This window comes from Prionailurus bengalensis, chromosome D1, assembly GCF_016509475.1.
Source record: "Prionailurus bengalensis isolate Pbe53 chromosome D1, Fcat_Pben_1.1_paternal_pri, whole genome shotgun sequence".
Classification (NCBI taxonomy): Eukaryota; Metazoa; Chordata; class Mammalia; order Carnivora; family Felidae; genus Prionailurus; species Prionailurus bengalensis.
The window spans coordinates 60,695,199-60,719,987 of NC_057346.1; the positions used below are offsets into that span (position 1 = coordinate 60,695,199).

Below are 24,789 nucleotides of genomic sequence, written 5' to 3' on the forward strand. Positions count from 1 at the left end.
GGTGAGATTAGTGATTAGTCTGGGCTTTGAGTTACAAATGGCTCACACTCACCTGCTCTCTGGTAACGCCCATTCCAGTTTCAAGATCTTAGGAATCTAACCTTTTCTTTTTTCCTCCCAAGATAAAATTATCTTAAATATATCCTAGCAATAAGTGGCACTATTTCCATTATGGGAAGAGGAGATAGCTAGTTTCCAGATTATAGCCAAGCATATTTTCATATATATAACAAGTGTAAATTTATATAATCTAGTTAAGTCATAGAAGCACATGAATATTTGTGGATGGAAAAAAGGAACGGATAAAGGAAGTTAGTTAACTCTCTAATTGTTTTAACAGAGAGATAAGATCTGAGAAAACTCGTCTGACATTTCCCATCTCAACAATCTCTAGTTATAGCCATCACTTTTGTAGCCAAATTTGGGGATAGCAACCCCCTGCTATAGGACTGATTATTTCTGCAGTGCTTCTAATGCCATCATCATCTTTCAGGTTTAGTCTTCTGTGTCAGTCCCTCTCTTTTAAGCTTGGTGGGTCCCCTAGACACAGAGCTTGAGATGGTGATTCTTGTTTAAGTGATGTATTGACAAACTACTGTCCTGAGAAGAGGGGTGAGATGGGCAGGATAGACAAGGGAGAGAAAGCTAAGCAAGGCTGTGGTCTCAGCAAAGTCTGGTTGCTCAGAAAGCTCTGAAGTACTCATTGCATCACAGCTTAGGTCCCACCTGGAGGCAAGGCGACTAGCTCTTTGCACCTTTATGTCAGGCAGTCATTGACCTCTAGATGTGTCCTGGGGTTGAGGTGGGCGGGTATAACATAACTTCTGGGTGAAGTGCCTCTCATTTGATCAAGGATAATTTTCTGGAGAAAGGGAGAACTGTGAGCCTTTAGTACTCCACACCCACTGCAAATATAGGTGCATTGGTTTGGTGGAGGGGATCTGAGTGATATACCAGTGGCACCCACTACAGCTATTGTTCCTTGTACGATACAAACTGGATAGTCTGGACAATGTAAGACTCTGGATGGACATTGGACAGGAGTAAAGTATAGAGTCAGAGTTTAGAATGAAGTTAGTTTGTCAGTTTTTAAAACTGGATTAGGGATTATCATAATAAAATAGGTATTATTAAGTTTTAGATCAAGTTTGAAATAGCTTCCAGAATTAAGCGTTAGATTAATGTTAAAGTCTGAGTAAAGGTTAGAATGAGAGACATCATTAGGATTAATGCTAAGATTAGGTTACCATGTTGATTTGTGCTAGTATTGCTATATTTGGATTAGAATTAGTTTTAAAGATAGCCTAATGATAGAATTACAGTTGGTACTGAACATAGGGGAGCATAAGGGTAGGACAGGGTAGAGGAAATTATGGGACAACATAAAAATATCATCTAAGCCTGTATACTCAGTCAATAGCCTATTTTTTGTGAACTAAATGATGTAAAATATGCTTAGAATTTTTGTTTTAGTATTTTACTTGTTTTCAGGATTGAATATAGAGGTGGGATTAGTAATTAGGACTGGGCCTTGAGTTACAAATGGTGGTTAGATTGAGTTTAGAATAGAATCAGAGTTTGGATAGGCAATGAAATTAGAGTTAGATAAGAGAATAGGACATCAGGGTGGAGGGAAGGAAGCATGGTTTTGGGATCCTGGAGTATCTGACAATGGCTTATTTATGTATTCCAGCCTGTACCTGCTTGGCACTGGTTGAGGCTCCTCTTCTTCATTATGGTGGACACCAATGGCAGTGAATCTAGTACCACATATTTCATTCTAATAGGCCTTCCAGGCTTGGAAAAAGCTCAGTTCTGGTTGGCCTTCCCATTATGCTCCCTCTACCTTATTGCTGTGCTAGGTAACCTGACAGTCATCTGCATTGTGCGGACTGAGCACAGACTACATGAACCCATGTATATTTTTCTTTGCATGCTTTCTGGCCTTGACATACTTATCTCTACTTCATCTATGCCCAGAATGATGGCCATCTTCTGGTTCAATTCCACTACCATCCAGTTTGATGCTTGTCTTCTACAGATGTTTGCCATCCACTCCTTATCTGGCATGGAGTCCACTGTACTGCTGGCCATGGCCTTTGACCGCTATGTGGCCATTTGTCACCCACTACGCCACGCCACTGTGCTAACATTGCCTCGTGTTACCAAGATTGGCGTGGCTGCTGTGGTACGGGGTACTTCACTTATGGCACCCCTGCCTATCTTCATCAAACGGCTGCCTTTCTGCCGCTCCAACATTCTTTCCCATTCCTACTGCCTACATCAAGATGTCATGAAGCTGGCTTGTGCTGACATCCGTGTCAATATCATCTATGGCCTCATTGTCATCATCTCTGCCATTGGCCTGGACTCACTTCTCATCTCCTTGTCATATCTGCTTATCCTCAAGACTGTGTTGGGCTTGACACGTGAAGCCCAGGCAAAGGCATTTGGCACTTGTGTCTCTCATGTGTGTGCTGTTTTCATATTCTATGTACCTTTCATTGGGTTATCTATGGTGCACCGCTTTGGGAAGCGGCATGACTCCCTTCTGCCCATCATTATGGCCAACACCTACTTGCTTGTTCCTCCTGTGCTCAACCCTATTGTTTATGGAGTGAAGACAAAGGAGATCCGGCAGCGTATCCTTCGTCTTTTCCATGTGACCACCCATACTTCAGATCCCTAGGTGTCAGTGAAAATTTCTTTTCCTCTCAAAGTTTTTCAATTCAGATTTTAATATCAACATTTTGGAAGACATTATTAGGAAAAAAAAAACCTTCCCTAATAGAAACACAACGGATACTTTCAAACAGGAAATTGGTTGGAGAATCTCTGTATGGATAGGGCAGCAGAACCATACACTCCCAATCCCTGTTTTTAAATATTATTTTCACTTTATAATTCTCTTTATATAATTATTAAAACCCTGAGATGGTTGTGGATGGAGAGCTATTTCTTCCCATTTAACCATTTAGTCCAAATCTCTGCTTGCATTGATAGTCCACAGCATTTCTGAGATGAGAGTTGTACATCTAAGGGACATTGATCAAAAGTTAAGCATGGAAAGAGTAAAATAAACACAAAATCACAATATAATCAGGTAATCTTGCTTGAAACTATGATTTTTTCTTCAGAATCCCCAACTGTATTGGATCCCAGGAAAACAGATGTACCGGGATTTCTTTCTTCAAAATGATCTCCACAGAGAATAAATAATTTCTTTTATTCTAGGAACCAGCTCTCAAGAGGAGAATTAGAGTAGAACCTTGAAAATACTACAATTACCTACCTTAATGAAAGATGACACACTTTGTTCTGAGCATTTTTACAGATCATGGATACTTTCCCTTCACTATCTTATCAGTGTTTTTATCTGGGTAGGAATATGATTAGAATCATCATTATACCAATGGGAGAATTGATACTTAATGAGGATCAGTGAATTATATGAAGTCACAAAAATTGTCTTTTGATATCCATATTGTGGGGAGGGACTGTTAGAGAAACCTGTGGGGTAGTGAGTTAGACATTTCAAAAGTCTTGCATTTTTTTTTAGGGGAGGTATTTAATTTCCTTCCTCACTCATTTAGTATTGCATATAGGAATTTCCTGTTAATGTTGCTGATGGCTTTAATTCCAATAGTTCCTGGTCAATTTGCCACCATACCTGGGTAGTAACAGCAGAATGTGTTTGGGACATTCCCAAACAGTGGCTAGTTTGGAAAATAGTATGATTAGCAGTGGAGTCACTCAAAGGATACCTGGAGAGACACTTTTTGGAGAAATGCAGCTGAGAAGACCTAGAAGCTCATGACAGAAATGACAGGTCTCTCACAGACCAGGGGTCTAGAACAGGAAGCATCATGAGGCTGAGCAAGGCCAGTGGCCCATGTGGCTAGCTGGGAAGCAAGGTTAAGGCAAGCATGGCTCCAAAGAAACTAAATAGAGCATATCAGTGGATACGGCCTATCCCCTAGGCTCTGAATGGCCCTGTGGGTGAAGCCCACAACATCAGTGCTTGGAGAACAAGGCTGTAGGAGAGGCCATAAAGACTAGTATTTAGCATGAATATAGTCCTAGAGGTCTACTTAGGCACAACACTTCTAGATGGAAGCAGAATGGGAAGGAGAAGGTGTGGGCGCTACAGGAGTGAAGCAGGAATAGACAGGGAAGAAATGAGACCATTACCCATGGAACGCTTGTTAGACCTAAACAGAAGCAGGTAGTATAGTAGAAAGCTTGGCACAGAACCCGCCAGAATTTTCTGGCTATAGCTAGCAGACTGCTTGTTAGAGAGGGTATAGAGAGAGCACATGTGATTTCTTGGACTGGAATCCAGAAGATGAGAATTGTGAGCAGTATGGAATCTGATATGCTCAGGTGAGTGGTGGCCAGCAGAACTAGGAGCATGAACTAGAGTCAGTGCAGGCTTTGGTCATTTCGGGCAGAGGAGTGGCCCCTTACCCAGTAAAGCCCTGACATTGGGATTGAGAGAAAGAGAATTAGAGAGAAACAGACAGATTTTCTTTCTTATTAGGAAAGCAGTATAATAAACTTTTGACATTCCCCAAATGCAAAAGAAAAGTATAACAAACTCCAATAAAGTTGTCACATTGAAAGACAAACATTGTTAGCATTTTTGTGTTTATTTATCCAGATTTTTAATAGGTGTTTGTATGCATGCTTCTGTATGGACATATGATGAATGTGTGTTACCAGTTTTGTATTTGAAAGCCCGTTAGATACAGGGATAATCAACAGATAAATCGGACACATTTAAATTTTTTTTAATTTAAAGATACAGCCATTATTCTAGATTTTAGAAGGGATTTCAAGTCCGTGATAGTATGCTCATGATAAGTTTCATGGCTTTAATCTTAAGTGACTTAACCATTTTGTGAGTATAAACACACACCACCACCACCACCACCTTCCTTTATCTAATGTTTTAATAAATACTAAATTATTAAATGCCAGATAGAGACAAAGCTATAGCAGGACTCTTTTAACTTCTAGGTCAGATTTCTGGTCATTTATTTAGTGACTACTCACTGGGTCACCTGGAAGGGCCTGGAGTTAAGGACTAGAATGAGAGGGATAGGCTGCCTCTTTCAGGAGATTTGGCTGGAAGTTAGGGTATGTTCTGGCAAAGACCTTCATCATGTGCCTTTCACATAGGTATCCTTTTACCTTCTCCATTTCCTTTGTTTAGGCATTGCTGCCTCTGACCCTACTGCCTCAGCCACTTGGACCTTTGTTCGGTCCTGGAGGAGTCTGAATAATACTAAATCTCAGTCTATGAGTCAGTCATTTTTTTTAGGTTTATTTAGAAATGTTTCATAAATGTGGCTTGTGTTCTCCATTCTGCTTACCAGTGTTCTGGTCCAGATACTTACCTCTTGCTTAGAGGATTGCCATACTTTCACATTTGTCTCCTTGCCTTAAACATCTTGTGCACGAGTCCTAAATCCCATGTAGTTTGCAGGAATTTTTCCAAACACAATTCCGATTATCTTGCTCCCCTACTTAAAATCCATTGAGGATCTTTTATTGCCTCCCATACAGAGTTACTTCTTAGAATGACAGTAGGCCATTCTTTTTTACTTTTATATATGTTCCCATCTTATTTTTTCTGTGTAAAATCTCTAATTTTTCCACGTAGTGTGTTTTTCAGCTACTTTATAATACTTGCTATCTCTCAATGATTTCATGCACTTTTAAATCCTCTATTTCACTCTGTTTCCTTTGAATTGCCTTTTGCCATTTTTTCTTTTTAGCAACACTTGATAAAATGAAACTCTTTTATCATTTGTCAGGCCAAAAGAGGCATTTTCTCTTTAGTGTCCCTAGACCTCTTGGTTCATACTTTAGAACTGGACCATTTACAGTTCAGAAAAGTTTGAGTGAGCTTCTGAGTCATATACGCTCAAGTTAATAAAATATACTATATTATTACTTTAATTAAATTGAAATAAGACTCCTTTGGATGCAATGAGCATACATGTGGAGAGTCTGTCTTTAAGATAGACAGACCTGAATTTGGGAAAGTGCCATATTATACCATTGGTTTAGGATTTCAGAGTTGATGTTTGTTGTTTATCTCTTAAGGTACAGTAGTCCCACTTCCTATGCACAGGAGATACATGCTAGGACCCTCAGTGGATGCCTGAAACTGCAGATGATATATGCTATATGTACTGTACGATGCTTTTTTCTATATATACATACCTATGATATTGTTTGATTTATAAGTTAGGCACAATATGAAATTAACAACATAATTAATAATAAAATAGAACAATTATACTGTAATAAAAGTTATATGAATGTAGTGTCTCTTTTTCAAAATATTTTATTGTACTGTATACTCACCTTTCTTCTTATGATGATGTGAGATGATAAAATGCCTACATGAAGAGATGAAGTGAGGTGACTGATGTAAGCATTGTGATGTAGTGTTAGGCAACTACTGCCTTTCTGATGATATGTTAGAAGGAGATTCATCTGCTTCCAGACTACAGTTGATTGTGGGTAACTGAAACCACGGAAAGTGAAGCCATGGGTAGGGGGGCACTATTGTATTCTCAAAACTTCTGGTTCATTCCCGGACATCTCATAGCTTTCTTTGTGTTAGACTGGATCCAAAGGGAATGAAGATGATGCAGAATCAGATTGTAGTCTGCCTTTTCTACAACTAAGGGAGCCAACAGGATACAGGGCTTTTAATTCTAAGAAAGTTAAAGAACAAGGGGATGGAGAATCAGCTGCTCTTCTTCCACGGTTTCTTCCCAGACATGTCCAGATCCCTGACTTACTTCCAAATCCATTTCCTCCTCCTTCTCCTCTTTTTTTTTTTATTTATTTTTATTTTTTATTTTTTATTTATTTTTTTTTCCTGAAATTTATTGACAAATTGGTTTCCATACAACACCCAGTGCTCATCCCAAAAGGTGCCCTCCTCAATACCCATCACCCACCCTCTCCTCCCTCCCACCCCCCATCAACCCTCAGTTTGTTCTCAGTTTTTAACAGTCTCTTATGCTTTGGCTCTCTCCCATTCTAACCTCTTTTTTTTTTTTTTCCTTCCCCTCCCCCATGGGTTCCTGTTCAGTTTCTCAGGATCCACATAAGAGTGAAACCATATGGTATCTGTCTTTCTCTGTATGGCTTATTTCACTTAGCATCACACTCTCCAGTTCCATCCACGTTGCTACAAAAGGCGATATTTCATTTTTTCTCATTGCCACGTAATATTCCATTGTGTATATAAACCACAATTTCTTTATCCATTCATCAGTTGATGGACATTTAGGCTCTTTCCATAATTTGGCTATTGTTGAGAGTGCTGCTATGAACATTGGGGTACAAGTGGCCCTATGCATCAGTACTCCTGTATCCCTTGGATAAATTCCTAGCAGTGCTATTGCTGGGTCATAGGGTAGGTCTATTTTTAATTTTCTGAGGAACCTCCACACTGCTTTCCAGAGCGGCTGCACCAATTTGCATTCCCACCAACAGTGCAAGAGGGTTCCCGTTTCTCCACATCCTCTCCAGCATCTATAGTCTCCTGATTTGTTCATTTTGGCCACTCTGACTGGAGTGAGGTGATACCTGAGTGTGGTTTTGATTTGTATTTCCCTGATAAGGAGCGACGCTGAACATCTTTTCATGTGCCTGTTGGCCATCCGGATGTCTTCTTTAGAGAAGTGTCTATTCATGTTTTCTGCCCATTTCTTCACTGGGTTATTTGTTTTTTGGGTGTGGAGTTTGGTGAGCTCTTTATAGATTTTGGAGACTAGCCCTTTGTCCGATATGTCATTTGCGAATATCTTTTCCCATTCCATTGGTTGCCTTTTAGTTTTGTTGGTTGTTTCCTTTGCTGTGCAGAAGCTTTTTATCTTCATAAGGTCCCAGTAATTCACTTTTGCTTTTAATTCCCTTGCCTTTGGGGATGTGTCGAGTAAGAGATTGCTACGGCTGAGGTCAGAGAGGTCTTTTCCTGTTTTCTCCTCTAAGGTTTTGATGGTTTCCTGTCTCACATTCAAGTCCTTTATCCATTTTGAGTTTATTTTTGTGAATGGTGTGAGAAAGTGGTCTAGTTTCAACCTTCTGCATGTTGCTGTCCAGTTCTCCCAGCACCATTTGTTAAAGAGGCTGTCTTTTTTCCATTGGATGTTCTTTCCTGCTTTGTCAAAGATGAGTTGGCCATACGTTTGTGGGTCTAGTTCTGGGGTTTCTATTCTATTCCATTGGTCTATGTGTCTGTTTTTGTGCCAATACCATGCTGTCTTGATGATGACAGCTTTGTAGTAGAGGCTAAAGTCTGGGATTGTGATGCCTCCTGCTTTGGTCTTCTTCTTCAAAATTCCTTTGGCTATTCGGGGCCTTTTGTGGTTCCATATGAATTTTAGGATTGCTTGTTCTAGTTTCGAGAAGAATGCTGGTGCAATTTTGATTGGGATTGCATTGAATGTGTAGATAGCTTTGGGTAGTATTGACATTTTGACAATATTTATTTTTCCAATCCATGAGCAGGGAATGTCTTTCCATTTCTTTAAATCTTCTTCAATTTCCTTCATAAGCTTTCTATAGTTTTCAGCATACAGATCCTTTACATCTTTGGTTAGATTTATTCCTAGGTATTTTATGCTTCTTGGTGCAATTGTGAATGGGATCAGTTTCCTTATTTGTCTTTCTGTTGCTTCATTGTTAGTGTATAAGAATGCAACTGATTTCTGTACATTGATTTTGTATCCTGCAACTTTGCTGAATTCCTGTATCAGTTCTAGCAGACTTTTGGTGGAGTCTATCGGATTTTCCATGTATAATATCATGTCATCTGCAAAAAGCGAAAGCTTGACTTCATCTTTGCCAATTTGGATGCCTTTGATTTCCTTTTGTTGTCTGATTGCTGATGCTAGAACTTCCAGCACTATGTTAAACAGCAGCGGTGAGAGTGGGCATCCTTGTCGTGTTCCTGATCTCAGGGAAAAAGCTTTCAGTTTTTCCCCGTTGAGGATGATGTTAGCTGTGGGCTTTTCATAAATGGCTTTTATGATCTTTAAGTATGTTCCTCCTATCCCGACTTTCTCAAGGGTTTTTATTAAGAAAGGGTGCTGGATTTTGTCGAAGGCCTTTTCTGCATCGATTGACAGGATCATATGGTTCTTCTCTCTTTTTTTGTTAATGTGATGTATCACGTTGATTGATTTGCGAATGTTGAACCAGCCCTGCATCCCAGGAATGAATCCCACTTGATCATGGTGAATAATTCTTTTTATATGCCGTTGAATTCGATTTGCTAGTATCTTATTGAGAATTTTTGCATCCATATTCATCAGGGATATTGGCCTGTAGTTCTCTTTTTTTACTGGGTCTCTGTCTGGTTTAGGAATCAAAGTAATACTGGCTTCATAGAATGAGTCTGGAAGTTTTCCTTCTCTTTCTATTTCTTGGAATAGCTTGAGAAGGATAGGTATTATCTCTGCTTTAAACGTCTGGTAGAACTCCCCTGGGAAGCCATCTGGTCCTGGACTCTTATTTGTTGGGAGATTTTTGATAACCGATTCAATTTCTTCGCTGGTTATGGGTCTGTTAAAGCTTTCTATTTCCTCCTGATTGAGTTTTGGAAGAGTGTGTGTGTTCAGGAATTTGTCCATTTCTTCCAGGTTGTCCAATTTGTTGGCATATAATTTTTCATAGTATTCCCTGATAATTGTTTGTATCTCTGAGGGATTGGTTGTAATAATTCCATTTGCATTCATGATTTTATCTATTTGGGTCATCTCCCTTTTCTTTTTGAGAAGCCTGGCTAGAGGTTTGTCAATTTTGTTTATTTTTTCAAAAAACCAACTCTTGGTTTCGTTGATCTGCTCTACAGTTTTTTTAGATTCTATATTGTTTATTTCTGCTCTGATCTTTATTATTTATCTTCTTATGCTGGGTTTAGGCTGCCTTTGCTGTTCTGCTTCTAGTTCCTTTAGGTGTGCTGTTAGATTTTGTATTTGGGATTTTTCTTGTTTCTTCAGATAGGCCTGGATTGCAATGTATTTTCCTCTCAGGACTGCCTTTGCTGCGTCCCAAAGCGTTTGGATTGTTGTATTTTCATTTTCGTTTGTTTCCATATATTTTTTAATTTCTTCTCTAATTGCCTGGTCGACCCATTCATTCCTTAGTAGGGTGTTCTTTAACCTCCATGCTTTTGGAGGTTTTCCAGACTTTTTTCTGTGGTTGATTTCAAGCTTCATAGCATTGTGGTCTGAAAGTAAGCATGGCATAATTTCAATTCTTGTAAACTGATGAAGGGCTGTTTTGTGACCCAGTATATGATCTATCTTGGAGAATGTTCCATGTGCACTCGAGAAGAAAGTATATTCTGTTGCTTTGGGATGCAGACGTCTAAATATATCTGTCAAGTCCATCTGATGCAATGTCTCATTCAGGGCCCTTGTTTCTTTATTGACCATGTGTCTAGATGATCTATCCATTTCTGTAAGTGGAGTGTTAAAGTCCCCTGCAATTACCACATTCTTCTCAATAAGGTTGCTTATGTTTATGAGTAATTGTTTTATATATTTGGGGGCTCCGGTATTCGGTGCATAGACATTTATAATTGTTAGCTCTTCCTGATGGATAGACCCTGTAACTATTATATAATGTCCTTCTTCATCTCTTGTTACAGCCTTTAACTTAAAGTCTAGTTTGTCTGATATAAGTATGGCTACTCCAGCTTTCTTTTGGCTTCCAGTCGCATGATAAATAGTTCTCCATCCCCTCACTCTCAATCTAAAGGTGTCCTCAGGTCTAAAATGAGTCTCTTGTAGACAGCAAATAGATGGGTCTTGTTTTTTTATCCATTCTGATACCCTATGTCTTTTGGTTGGCGCATTTAATCCATTTACATTCAGTGTTTATAGAAAGATACGGGTTTAGAGTCATTGTGATGTCTGTATGTTTTATGCTTCTAGTGATGTCTCTGGGACTTTGTCTCACAGGGTCCCCCTTAGGATCTTGTAGGGCTGGTTTAGTGGTGACAAATTCCTTCAGTTTTTGTTTGTTTGGGAAGACCTTTATCTCTCCTTCTATTCTAAATGACAGACTTGCTGGATAAAGGATTCTTGGCTGCATATTTTTTCTGTCTAGCACTCTGAAAATCTCATGCCAATTCTTTCTGGCCTGCCAAGTTTCAAAAGAGAGATCAGTCACGAGTCTTATAGGTCTCCCTTTATATGTGAGGGCACGTTTACCCCTTGCTGCTTTCAGAATTTTCTCTTTATCCTTGTATTTTGCCAGTTTCACTATGATATGTCGTGCAGAAGATCGATTCCAGTTACGTCTGAAGGGAGTTCTCTGTGCCTCTTGGATTTCAATGCCTTTTTCCTTCCCCAGTTCAGGGAAGTTCTCAGCTATGATTTCTTCAAGTACCCCTTCAGCACCTTTCCCTCTCTCTTCCTCCTCTGGGATACCAATTATGCGTATATTATTTCTTTTTAGTGTATCACTTAATTCTCTAATTTTCCTCTCATACTCCTGGATTTTTTTATCTCTCTTTTTCTCAGCTTCCTCTTTTTCCATAACTTTATCTTCTAGTTCACCTATTCTCTCCTCTGCCTCTTCAAGCCGAGCTGTGGTGGTTTCCATTTTGTTATGCATTTCGTTTAAAGTGTTTTTCAGCTCCTCGTGACTGTTCCTTAGTCCCTTGATCTCTGTAGCAAGAGATTCTCTGCTGTCCTGTATACTGTTTTCAAGCCCAGCGATTAATTTTATGACTATTTTTCTAAATTCACTTTCTGTTATATTATTTAAATCCTTTTTGATCAGCTGTTGTATATTATTTAAATCCATTTGATCAGCTGTTGTTATTTCCTGGAGATTCTTCTGAGGGGAGTTCTTCCGCTTGGTCATTTTGGATAGTCCCTGGCGTGGTGAGGACCTGCAGGGCACTTCCCCTGTGCTGTGGTGTATAACTGGAGTTGGTGGGCGGGGCCGCAGTCAGACCTGATGTCTGCCCCCAGCCCACCGCTGGGGCCACAGTCAGACTGGTGTGTGCCTTCTCTTCCCCTCTCCTAGGGGTGGGATTCACTGTGGGGTGGTGTGGCTCGTCTGGGCTACTTGCACCCTGCCAGGCTTGTGATGCTGGGGATCTGGCGTATTAGCTGGGGTGGGTAGGCAAGGTGCTCGGGGGCAGGAGGGGCAGGCTTAGATCGCTTCTCCCTGGGTGATCCACTTCAGGAGGGGCCCTGTGGCAGCGGGAGGGAGTCAGATCCGCTGCCGGAGGTTTGGCTCCGCCGAAGCGCAGAGTTGGGTGTTTGCGCGGAGCGAGCAAGTTCCCTGGCAGGAACCGGTTCCCTTTGGGATTTCGGCTGGGGGATGGGCGGGGGAAATGGCGCTGGCGAGCGCCTTTGTTCCCCACCAAACTGAGCTCTGTTGTCAGGGGGCTCAGCAGCTCTCCCTCCCTTTGTCCTCCAGCCTTCCCGCTTTCCGAGCAGAGCTGTTAATTTATGACCTCCCAGACGCTAAGTCGCGCTTGCTGTCGGAACACAGTCCGCCCGGCCCCTCCGCTTTTGCAAGCCCGACTCGGGGGCTCTGCTTGGCGGGCGAGCCGCCCCTCCGCCCCGGCTCCCTCCCGCCAGTCCGTGGAGCGCGCACCGCCTCGCCGCCCTTCCTACCCTCTTCCGTGGGCCTCTCGTCTGCGTTTGGCTCCGGCGACTCTGTTCTGCTAATCCTCTGGCGGTTTTCTGGGTTATTTAGGCAGGTGTAGATGGAATCTAAGTGATCAGCAGGACGTGCGGTGAGCCCAGCGTCCTCCTAAGCCGCCATCTTGCCGCAACCTCCCTCCTTCTCCTCTTATTCTTCCCTTTCATCTTTTTCACGACCACGATTGACAGGAAATGTATTCCCTACCTTTGTTTTTAAGCTGTTTTTGTGAGTTATTGTTCCTTATTAAAATATAGATATATCAGTAGAGAGAAGCCACACTTTCAAAGATAGCGAGTGTGACATTTGGAAGGTAAAAATTGCTTCTAGTAAAAATCACCCAGAAAAAGTATCCTTAGAAAAGGTGGCTGATGGGAAGGAGGACTTTAAGAAGGAGTGAAAGATGTATCACCCTTTCTTTATCTAACTTAGAACGTCTTAGGTCTTCCAAGAAGTTTTCCATCTTATCTAAGGTGTGAAATTTATTGGTATATTTTCTTACAATCCTTTTAATATCTGCAGCATCTGTAGTGAGATCAGCACTCTCATTCTTGGTATTGACAGTTTGTGTTTTCTCTCTTTTTTCTTTCCTGTTCAGTTTGGCTAGAGGCTTACCAATCTTAATACTTTTCTCAATGAAATATATTTTGGTTTCATTGATTTTCTTTATTGTTTTCTTTTTTTTCTGTTTTGTTGATTTTCTCTGTTATTTTCTTTCTTATGCATACATTGGATTTAACTTCCTCTTATTTTTCTAGATTCTTAAGGTGGAAGCTGAGGTTACTGGGATCTTCTTTTCTTATACAGGTACTGTAGTGCTATGCATTTCCCTCTAAGTACTGTTTCAGCCTGCATCTCACAAATTCCATATGTTTAATTTTCATTCAGTTGAAAATAACTTGTAATTTTCCTTTTCATTTTTGCTTTGACCTATAGTTATTGTAGATTCTGATTCAGGAAGTCTGGCATAGGGCTCAGCAAGATAGAAATTTAAAAAGGGTCCATAAGTGATTCTGATAGATTGCAAGGTTTGGGAGCCCCTGGCTAAGATGGGAAGTGTGGGACGGCAGACAGAGATAACATTGGCCATTTGAGGGTGACTAGTAGCTGGTGAGGGATCCTTCAGGACTGTACTTTATTTGGGGTATTGTGTGGTATGAAACAAGAAGACAGTTGGGTTGTAGAAGCATAGGAATCAGGCAGTTCTGCTTCTGAGGGGACTATTTCCAAGGGTTAACAGATTTTGTCTTCAGTATGATGTGAAAACAGTCTTAACCAAGAAATTAAAATAAGAACCTCTGAAACATGTGACCTCTGAAACATGTGATTCATTTCCCTTTTGAATCCTTGGGTTCCCTGATAGGTATTCCCACAAGACACTTTCTTCTTCTCTTGTAATACTCATTATGTTTGAGAAATGCTTATTTAATACCTGTATTTGCTGCTGAATTGTATGTAAGTGTATGAGGGCACTGTTTCATTGAACCTCTTCATCATTGCATCTTGGGACATAGTAGATGTGCCTGGGGCATAGTAGATGCTTATGACAGACATTGACTACTATTCACCACACTAATTCATCTGCATCCAGGACACACAGCTAGGCATTTCCCAGCCTCCTGTAAGTTGGGTATGATTAAATTCTAGCCATTACTTTCAATGTGAATGGAAGTGGTGTGTGCAGCTTCCAGACCTGGCTTAAAAACTCTCCTATGTAGTCTTCAATGTTGACACTGCATGTGACTTGGGAATCCACGTGTTGCATATGGTAAACCACCAGCAGCGAGTTCCTAAAAAAAAAACTATGTAGAGCCAAACCCTTTTACCTGCAACCCTCCACCAACGCATATTTGCACCATTTGTATAAAGGAAAACTGACTGTGTCATCACTGAACATATTTTTGTTTTTAAAGTAGTCCAGCCTTGCAAATACAACACTAAATAAATATTGGTTGAGTAAATAGCTTAGAAACTAAAAGAAACAAAACCTGGAAAGTGAGGGGCTCCGATAAGACTGCTGATTATCCTTCCAGAAAAAACATTGGAGGTATGAATTTCTTAAAAGAGGAGGTATTTCCTTACATTAGCATAATTATCACAAAGTCTTTATGAATCAAGATGACACCAAACTGGGTCTTATATAGGCTTTTATTAATTTTCTTTTGGTCAATGTCCTCTCACCTCAGGAAATTTACATTATTGTTCCTTCTCCCTCTTGGATATTCAAACTTATCATCTCAATCATTTCCAGCATTCATTATGTTCAAGTCTCTTCCATATTAAAAACAACAAGTGTCAACCTGCCTAGATCCTATATTCCTCTTTCATCTCTTTCCTTTCTTAGCCAATCTCTTACAGAAGTTATCTATAACTTATCTCCATGTGTGCATCTTTCATCTAACTCTTTCATTACTGCAATATAACTTTGTCTTCCATCAGACTACCAAAGGCATTCACTATCATCATCAAGGAGCTCTGTGTGTCTGAGGTTTTAAGTCCTTACCTTCCTTGACTTCTCAACAACATTCAACACAGTTGACTACTACCTCTTTCTTGATACATTTACTTCCTTTGCCATCCGTGGCATCACACCCGTGGTTTTCCTCTTATCTCTCTCAGTACTTCACAGTTTCCTTTGCCACATACATTCTACTTGGGCTTATGAGAGAACATGGTATATGAGGGCCTGAAATTAGCCCTTTAATTGTTATGCAGTGACACTTGGGTTGATGGCTTTTATTGCCATCTGTATATCATGACTTAAATTTTATCTCTAGTGTAGACCATTTGGCTAGTCGAGAGTTCCTGGGCTATAAGTCTAATGGCCTGTGTATTCTAGTCATTTGGATGCTTTCAGGGGAGTTCAGGCTCAGAGTGTCCATAATTGAACTCATGATATTCTTTGCCCAAATAAGTTTCTTTATTCATGTTTCATATTTCAGTTAATCATGCCACCATTTACCCTGAAGTGTCCCAAACTATCAGTAATCCTTGGCCTTTCCTTTTTCTTCTCTTAGTCTTCATATTTGATCCAAAGTCAAGTTATATAATTTCTACTTATATAATAAGTTTGAACCCATCTCCTTCTCTTTATCTCCACACCCCTAGTCCATTTCCACTAAATTTCATCTTGACTATTTTGCTAGCCTTCTAACTGATAATTTAATATGTTCTCTACAACAAAATATAAAAAAAATGATATTTTTAAAATAAATGTGGTCATGTCAAAATGATCCTCATCCCTGATTAACACACTAATTATTTCCCATATTTCTGATTGGTTCTCATTTATGTTTTTCACATTTATCTTAAGCCATAGGTTCTTTGCTCTTTGACTTCCTGGTAGCACTACTTTTCATTCCATTCCTTTACTGTGCCATGCTTCCCTTTCCACAAGTTCTTTGGAGACAGTGTTTTCTTTGCCTAATATACCTTCCCCAAACAGTCTCCTTTTTCTTAGTTAACTTGTATTCAGAATTTGGACATCATCATAATTATCACTTTTTGAGAAAAGCCATTCCTGATTCTTTGAACAGGTGAAATACGTTTATTGTGTACTTTCATCTATTAATTAATCTATTTATTTAGTCACCATGGTGAGCAGAATTCTAAAACACTACAAAAATATCCTGTTCTAGTTCCCAAAACCTTTGTATATGTGAAATATCAATTCTATGATTATGTTGTTATATGGCACAGCTGACTTTAAGATAGGTGCGCTTGAGCCCACGTGAGCCCTTAGAAGAAGAGACATTTCTGCAGCTAGCTGGTGACAGAAGTTAGAGATATTCAAAGCATGAGAAGAATGTGATGCATTGTTGCTAGTTTGGTGATGAAGAGGGTCATGTGAGAAGGAGTATGGAGCCTTAAGGAACTGAGGAAGACCAATAGACAGCAGTTGCACAACCTTAAGGAACTGGCTTCTGCAAACAGCTCAAATGAACTTGGAAACAGATTCTTCTCCAGGGCTTCCAGGTAAGAACCCAGTTGGCTGACACTTTGATTTTGGCCTTATGAGACCCCCAGTTAGAGAATCTAGCCAAGCCCATCCTCCAGAATGTGAAGTAATAAATGGGGTGTTATTTCAAGATACAAACTTTTTTTGTAATTTTTTAACACAGCAGTGGAAAACTAATATAGTAACTGAATACATTTTTAGTGCTATTAACATTAAGTACTATTAAAATGAGTGCAAACCTTGCATTCAGAATGCAGTGTAGAAAAAAAAGTGTTAGGCTCTTCCTTCATTGAATTTATAGTCTACTGGGGGAAGAAGAGCCTAAATGGATAGCTCTTAATTCATTGTAAATTTACATTTATTTTGGTATATATGTAGTCTAGTCCCGCAAATCTTCAAATGTGGTAAAATACCACTTCTGTGATTGTGTTGTGTTATATGGCACAGTTGACCATAAGACAGGGAGTTTATATTCATATGGGTTGAGATAATTACAAGAGCCTTTAAGAGAAGGGACATTTCTGCAACTGGTGACTGAAGAAGTCAGAGATATTTAATTGATGTGTATTCCTTCCATAAAAAAATCAAGTTTGGTTTTGGTACCTTTATATTATGATCAACTAGCAGAGTGCTTGGCACATAGGGGTCACTAAAGAATAAACAAACTATTTGTTAACACATAAAAGGTAAAATCCTCCCAAGTTAGATAGCTGGTAAGTGTAAGAGACAGGTTTAGAATTTGAATAAGGTTTGTTTCCTGACTCTACAGTTTGTGTTCTTAACCACTATAACCCAGTGCAGACAGTATATACTAAGATATTGTGCTATTGAACCTCATACTTTTGAGAGGATGGGGAGTGGTTAAGAAGAGAGACAGACATCCCCTTTCAGCTTCACTTTGTATGAAGGTATACTCAATTAGAAATATATTAAAAAATCTTAGTATTTTAATTTTTTTCCTACAAAAATTCTTTATGGAGCCAGAGTATTTCACTGATGTGTGAAGGGCATAAAGTCTGGGAAAAGGGCCCAGGAGATCCCATAGAGTGAAAAAGTAGGAAACCTTCACTAGGTGAGGAACCTTAGTTCAATCAGTTAGCTGTTTTGCACCTCTCACATCTCCAGGTCAGCTATCCAAGCTCAACTAGAAGCCTTTTCACAAACTTTTGCAATCATTTATATGTATTCTTTTTCCCCATTCAAATTCATTTATATATTCAAAAGAATCATTAAGCAGCTATTACTCCACAAACACCATTAGAAACTGAGTACATTTTGGCACACTTGGGGTTTACAGTCTAGTTGAGTGATAGACTGTTGCATATTGCATATGTGCATATATTGCATAGGAGACAAACACAGTCCAGTGAATAATGTGGAGAAGAGAATTGGACAGAATTTTCTGAGAAATTATGCTTCTACCTGACTAATAAGAAGCGTAGCTAGAAATGAGATATAGGTAGGTGGGGAGATGAGAACATTGCAGCAAAGTGAATGGTGTCTGGCAAGACCCTGAGACCAGATAAAAGCTTAAGCTGATAGTCTTTTGGCTCTAGTTTACTTGTATGTCAATACACTTTTAATCTGCAATACATACTCCTAACTTATTTTATAGTAAAATTTTTAATAAATGATTTATATATTTTTTGGCAAACCAAACTACCTAGCATAGTATATGCAGTTAGCATATAAGTTATGTTAGTATGTGCAGTTCTGTATAATTCTGTACAAATTGTACAATCTTCTGGCTTCATCCCATACCACTCCCCCTTCAAGCCCTATGCCACAGTCACACCGGTGTAGGTATAACAAGTGGTAGAGACATAAAGAAGTTCAGGCATGCTTAATTTTCCATGAACACATTTACTTCTTCAAAACATGGAGCCTTTTATTTCATATTGCTCTTTTTTCCTGGATTTTTCTCTTTCTTATTGAATTCCTACTTTGCCTAGAGAACCCTACACATTTTTCAAGGTGAAATAAAAAGCATTCCCTCCTTTGTAGAGGTTTTCTGATCTTCCCAGGCAATTTCTGGCCACTACCCATTTGCAGTTCCTCTAGTAACCTCTTGTACAGGACTTTATTATTGTACTTGTATGCTGGTGTGTATTTACTTGCCTTTATCCTCATACAAGAATGTGTTTCTGGAGAGAAAGGATCATGTTTAATATATTTTTCAGTCTTTAATCCTCAGCACTATTTACAGTAAAAAGTAAATCATGAATGTAAATTTGAAACATAAATAATCCTGATGGTCTTCCCACTTCCTGAGTAGGAATTTTCAATGCTTTATGAGGGTAGCAGGTTCCTGCAAAGTACAGCAACACGTTTCCTTTATGGTACCCGGACCCAATTATATTTCATAGTTTGATCAGTCTTGGCCTTTTCTCTTTAGAATCCTAAGCATGGCTTCCCTGATGGGCTTGGATTTCACACTGTAGATGATGGGGTTGAGCACAGGGGGTACCACCAGGTATACATAGGCAACCAGGGCATGTGCAATGGGGGACAAGTGCCTCCCAAAACGGTGGATCATGGACATGGTAATGCCTGGAATGAAAAAGACAAAGACAGCCAGGATATGGGAAACACAGGTGTTGAAGGCTCGGATGCGCTCCCTGGGAGATGCCAGTCCCAGGATTGTGTGTAGGATGAGAATATAGGATAGGATGATGAGCAGAGAGTCTATGCCTCCAGTGGACAATACCACATAGAGCCCATAGAAGATGTTTATGGTGATGTCAGCACAGGCTCTTGTCATCACATCAGGATGAAAACAGAATGAGTGGGACAAAAGGATTTTGTTAGGGCAGAAGTTCAAGCGTTTAAGCAGGAAAGGCACTGGGAAGAGAGACAGGGCAGCACGGGCCACAATGGCCATCCCAATCCTGATGATGACATTATTGGTGAGGACAGTTGCATAGCGAAGAGGGTTCAAGATGGCCACAAAGCGGTCAAATGACATGGCCAGGAGCACCGACGACTCCACCACAGAGAAGGAATGGAGGAAGAACATCTGGACCAGGCAGGCATTGAAGCCTATGAGCCTGTGGCCAAACCAGAGCACACCCAAGGTGGTGGGCAGTGTGGACAGGGTGAGGCCCACGTCGGTGAGGGCCAGCATGGACAAGAAGTAGTACATGGGCTGGTGCAGGCTGGGAGTCTTCCTCACAGCCAAGAGGATCAGGAAGTTTCCAGTGAGGGCCATAGTGTACATGGAGGAGAAGGGGATAGAGATCCATCCATGAACAGCCTCATGCCCTGGGATGCCAATCATCAGGAAGGCATGTGGCTGGAAGAAGGAGATGTTGACATAGGTCTGGGAAGGGAGCATCTTTGGGAAGCAGTTGAAGTCTCCAGAAAGATGTGACCTCTTCAGTCTGGGCAGACAGAAAGATGGTGACAGGACACTTGTTATTAGGAAGATATTTGTTTATGTTGTATATAATTTTTCATTAATTATTTCTCATCTTCTCAGCTCTTTGTATTATTAACCATTCCAGGAATGTACATACATTAGCTAATATGTCCCCCAAACAAATGCAGAATGTAGGGGATAGTTTCACTTCCTCATAATCACTGGAAAATAAATGACTGAAATGGATTTACATTTCATGTGTACTGTTGCCCTACTTAGAGAAACAAAGGGGTACTAATTTTCTTGGACACAGAGCTGGGTTTCTGAATAATTCTCTGAATCAGTAAATTTCTGTGCTTTAGGAAAGTAGACTCCTTCATTTCCTCTGCTTCATCTAGGGGCATAGATCTGCTGTCTCTGGAAGTCCAGGCCTCCTTACTTTTCTTCCTGCTTCTGACATATGCTCATCTCCTTACCATTGGCTCCTCCTCCTGGCAGCAGCTGAAGAGAGGGGAATCTCAGACTCACTAGCCAGACCTCCATCCTTCTAAGTAGTATAGAAGGGATTGTATTTTGGCCCCAAGGTACTTACCTTGCTTGTCATAGCCTTCTCTACCTCTTCACATCCTGAAGGAGCCCAGAAAAACTGCAACTAAGATACTTACCTTTATACCACTGGCTGGATACCTTAGCGAGTTGCTATTCCCCAGGGATGTCCAAGCCACAGCCCAGAGGATAGTCTATACTTGTTTTTTCTTGGGCAATGGAAAATGTGTGGGATATGTGTGTTGGCATAGAGGGTTATAGGGAAAATGAGATATTTAAGCAACTGAGATGTGGAGGAGAGGTGTAGAATCCTTATCATCTGTAGGTTCATCCATTCTACCACATCTGCAGGAAATTTTTCTGGGCATTTCAGTTTTTTCCTTTACTTTTCTCTTTAGTGATATCAGATCAGACATCTGGAGTCACACAGAACAATTTCTGGCCCTGCTAAATGGTACCTTTCAGAAACACAGGGTTCATTGTGTCTCTTTCCCTCCACTCTCTCCTTGGCCCTTAGGATTGTTCATGCAGGTTAAGAACTGCCACTTTCTGTGTCTGTTCTTCATGTGACATTGTGAAAGCCCCATTCTGTTGCACAGCAATTATGTATCAAGCAACCTGAGAAGATAGATGGGTAATAAAGGGTCTCAAGGTAGAGAGAGATGAATGGGGGTACACATGTTTACTGGGAGCTTCCATATCTCTATTTTTATGTTTTTAGAGATACAGAGTGTCTTCCAACCTAGGAAATTTTCCTTGCTATCTTGTTCCATCCCCAGGAGTTTCCTTTTTTTTTTCTAATAGAGTGAAATAAATTGCAAATATGAAGAAGCCACAGGACTGAAATGCAATAGTATCTCTGTGTGTGTACATGTGTGTGCATGGCAGCTTTATTAAAGTATAATTGATGTGTAAAAATTATTAATGTATTCATTTAATAAAATTTGACATATGCATACATTCATGAATTTATCATCATAGTCGAGGTAATAGACATATCAATGAATTCCAAAAGTTTCCTTGTTGCAAATTGCAGGATTTCCTTTTTTTTTTTTTAAGGCTGAATAATATTCTACAGTATGTATATACCACATTTTCTTTATTCACCTTTTGATGGACATTTGGATTGTTGGATCTTGGCTATTGTGAATAATGCTGCAATGATAATGGAAATCTAGATATGTAAGTAATGTACCTCAACATACTAAAATACTCAACAGTGAAAAACTAAAATATTTTCCTTCCTTTCCTTCCAAGGATGCCCATTCTTTCCGCTTCTGTTCAACATAGAACTGAAAGTCCTAACCAGAGCAATTAGACAAGAAAAAGAAATAAAACCATCCAAATTGAAACATAAGAAGTAAAATTATCTTTCTTTGCAGACAACATGATCTTATGTGTAGAAAACTCCCAAAATACCATTAAAAAACTTTTAGAACTAATAAACATAGTAAAGTTGAAGGAAACAAAATCAATATACAAAAATCAGTTGTGTTTCTATATGCTAACAGTGAACTATCCAAAAAGAAAATTACTAAAACAATCCCACTAACAATAGCATGAAAAAGAATAAAATATTTAGGAATAGACTTAACCAAGGAGATGACTTATACACAGAAAACTATAAATCATTGATAAAAGAAATTAAGACACAAATAAATGGAAAGGCATTGTGTGTTCATGGATTAAAAGATTTAATATTGTCCAAATATTCATATTTTGGATAATATTCATATTACCCAAAGTGATCTATGAGTGCAGTACAATTCCTATCAAAATCTCAATGACATTTTTTACAGAAATAGGAAAAAACAATCCTAAAATTCATATGGAGCCACAAGAGAACCAAAATAGTCAAATCAGTTTTGAGATAGAAGGAAAAAGCTGGAGGCATTACACTTCCTGATTTCACAGTACATTAAAAATCTGTACTAATTTAAAACAGTATGGTACTGGGGCACCTGGCTGTCTCAGTTGGAAGAGCACGCGACTCTTGATCTCAGGAATGTGAGTTCAAGACTCACACTGGGTGCAGAGATTATTTTAAAAATTAAAAAAAAAAGACAGTTCTCATATAAAAACTGACATTTGGGATAGGAGCCCAGAAATGAATGACACATGCAGTCAACTGGTTTTTTACAAGGGTCCCAAGAATATGCAATGGGGAAAAGACAGTCTCTTAAACAAATGGTGTTGGTAAAACCGGGTATCTCCATGCAAATGAATGACATTGGACGCTTATATTACACAATATACAGAAAAGTGGACCTGGGATTGTAAAACACGTAGAAGAAAACATAGAGAAGAATCTTCGTGACATTAGACTTAGCAATAATTTATTGGATATGACACCAAAAGCAAAATCAATAAAAGCAAAATTAGACAATTGGAGCTACATCAGACTAAAAATGTAATGCCCATGGGACACCTGGGTGGCTCAGTTGGTTAAGTGTCAGACTTAGGCTCAGGTCACCATCTCACAGTTTGTGAGTTTGAGCCCTGCATTTGTCTCTCTGCTGTAAGCACAGAACCGGCTTCAGATCCTCTGTTCCCTTCTCTCTCTGCCTCTCCCCTGCTGGTTCTCTCTCTCTCTCTCTCTCTCTCTCTCTCTCTCTCTCTCTCTGTGTGTGTGTCTCTCTCTCTCTCTCGATAAATAAGTAAACTTAAAAAAATTAATGCACAGAAAATAGAACAACAAAGTAAAAAGGCAACCCATGGAACAGGAGAAAATATTTGCAAACCACATACCTGATAAAGGATGAATATAAAAATATATATATGAGGAACTCTTACAACTTAACAGCAAAAAAACTAAATAACCTGATTAAAAAGTTGGCAAAGGAATTGAACATACATTTCTTCAAAAATATACAAATGGGCAATAGGTATATGTAAGGGTGTTCAACACATCGCTAATTATTAGGGAAAAGCAAATCAAAACCACAATGAGATATCATCCCACAACTGTTAGTATTGCTATCATCAAAAGAAGAAAAGAAAGGAAAATCCAAATGATAACAAGTATTGGTGAGGATGGGAGTAAGTTGGAACCCTTGTGCACTGTTGGCAGTAATGTAAACTGGTGTAGCCACCATGGAAAACAATATGCAGGTACTCAAAAAATTAAAAGTGGAAATACCATATCATCTAGCAATTCTACTTCTAGATGTATACCAAAAGAATTGATATCAGGATTCAAAGAAATATTTGCAGAAGAATCTTAAGAGAACATTTGTATTTCCTAACATTGGCCTATAAATTCTACTTCAACTTGCCAACTCCCCAGTTTTCTGCCAATGCACCTGTCAGTGAAGAAAGTGCCTGCCCCGGTGGTCTTTTGGGGATAATTTTGGAATGAAGGTGTCCCTATCCAGGGACAATGAATTTTAAGAGCTAAAGCAAAATAGAGTGATGTGTAACCAAAGTCTAGAGTCTCTAATATTATAATCTCAGGCAATCATGGAAGGCCAGAGGAAAACTGTACTTGATCAAGAAGATGCCCTTTTAGAACAAAGGATGCCCATTTGCTCCACAGCTGTGAAGAGCTTTATCTATAGCTTTCATTGCTTTGAGTGTGGTGTGAACTTAGAAACTAGTTGTTAAATAGACATGAGGATATTTGTTCAGGAATTATGATTTATAAATATATTTATTCAAATAATATTCCTGAAGCCATGTCTGGGCCAATCCCTTTTATGGATAATGAAGGCATTCAATGTAATCAGTATTGCCTTCCAGGAACTAGAATATATCAGTGCAATAGATGATTTCAGTAGCAGATGATAAGTTCTCTGAGAGACGTGTGTACAAGCTGCAAAGAGAGTAGAAGAGGGAAGATCAAGAAACAAGACACAGAAGACAGAACCTTTAATCTCTTCCTGGAAGGATAAGAGTCTTCCACTTAGGGTGGAGAAAGTAGTAGGTGACTATTACAGCAGTAAAAAAAAGCTGGGAGATCCACTCACCAGGGCTGTGCAGTTATAGGTTCATCCTCTACTGCCTACATTTGGAGGTAAACTGAGGAGTGCTAGACCCTACACCCAGAGATCTTTATTTCTGACCAGACCCATAGGCTTTATGCTACGTCCTTTCACTGTCTTCATTTGTGCATTCGCTGAAACATCATTTGTTGAGCAATGTGTTTTTGTGTGCCAGGCCCAAGTTAAGCACTGAGAACACAGAAATAACTAGAACATCAGCACTGACCCCTAGCTTTAAGGATTTCAAA

At 39.5% G+C, this 24,789-nt stretch overlaps 2 protein-coding genes across 2 annotated transcripts; one reads left to right on the forward strand and one right to left on the reverse strand.

The window, feature by feature from the left end:
• The first annotated feature begins 1,735 nt into the window (after positions 1-1,735).
• On the forward strand, positions 1,736-2,779 carry LOC122483420 (olfactory receptor 51E1). Its single transcript, XM_043580427.1, has one exon. It carries the CDS (start codon positions 1,736-1,738, stop codon positions 2,687-2,689), a length of 954 nt encoding a protein of 317 aa, XP_043436362.1. The 3' UTR covers positions 2,690-2,779.
• Positions 2,780-19,028: 16,249 nt separating this feature from the next.
• On the reverse strand, positions 19,029-20,018 carry LOC122484242 (olfactory receptor 51I2-like). The gene has a single exon (XM_043582235.1). It carries the CDS (start codon positions 19,989-19,991, stop codon positions 19,029-19,031), a length of 963 nt encoding a protein of 320 aa, XP_043438170.1. The 5' UTR covers positions 19,992-20,018.
• Between the last annotated feature and the right edge of the window lie 4,771 nt (positions 20,019-24,789).

Bases quoted from the DNA above. Each gene is read 5' to 3' on its own strand.
- LOC122483420 (XM_043580427.1), top strand. From the start codon at position 1,736: ATGGTGGACACCAATGGCAGTGAATCTAGTACCACATATTTCATTCTA.
- LOC122484242 (XM_043582235.1), bottom strand. From the start codon at position 19,991: ATGCTCCCTTCCCAGACCTATGTCAACATCTCCTTCTTCCAGCCACAT.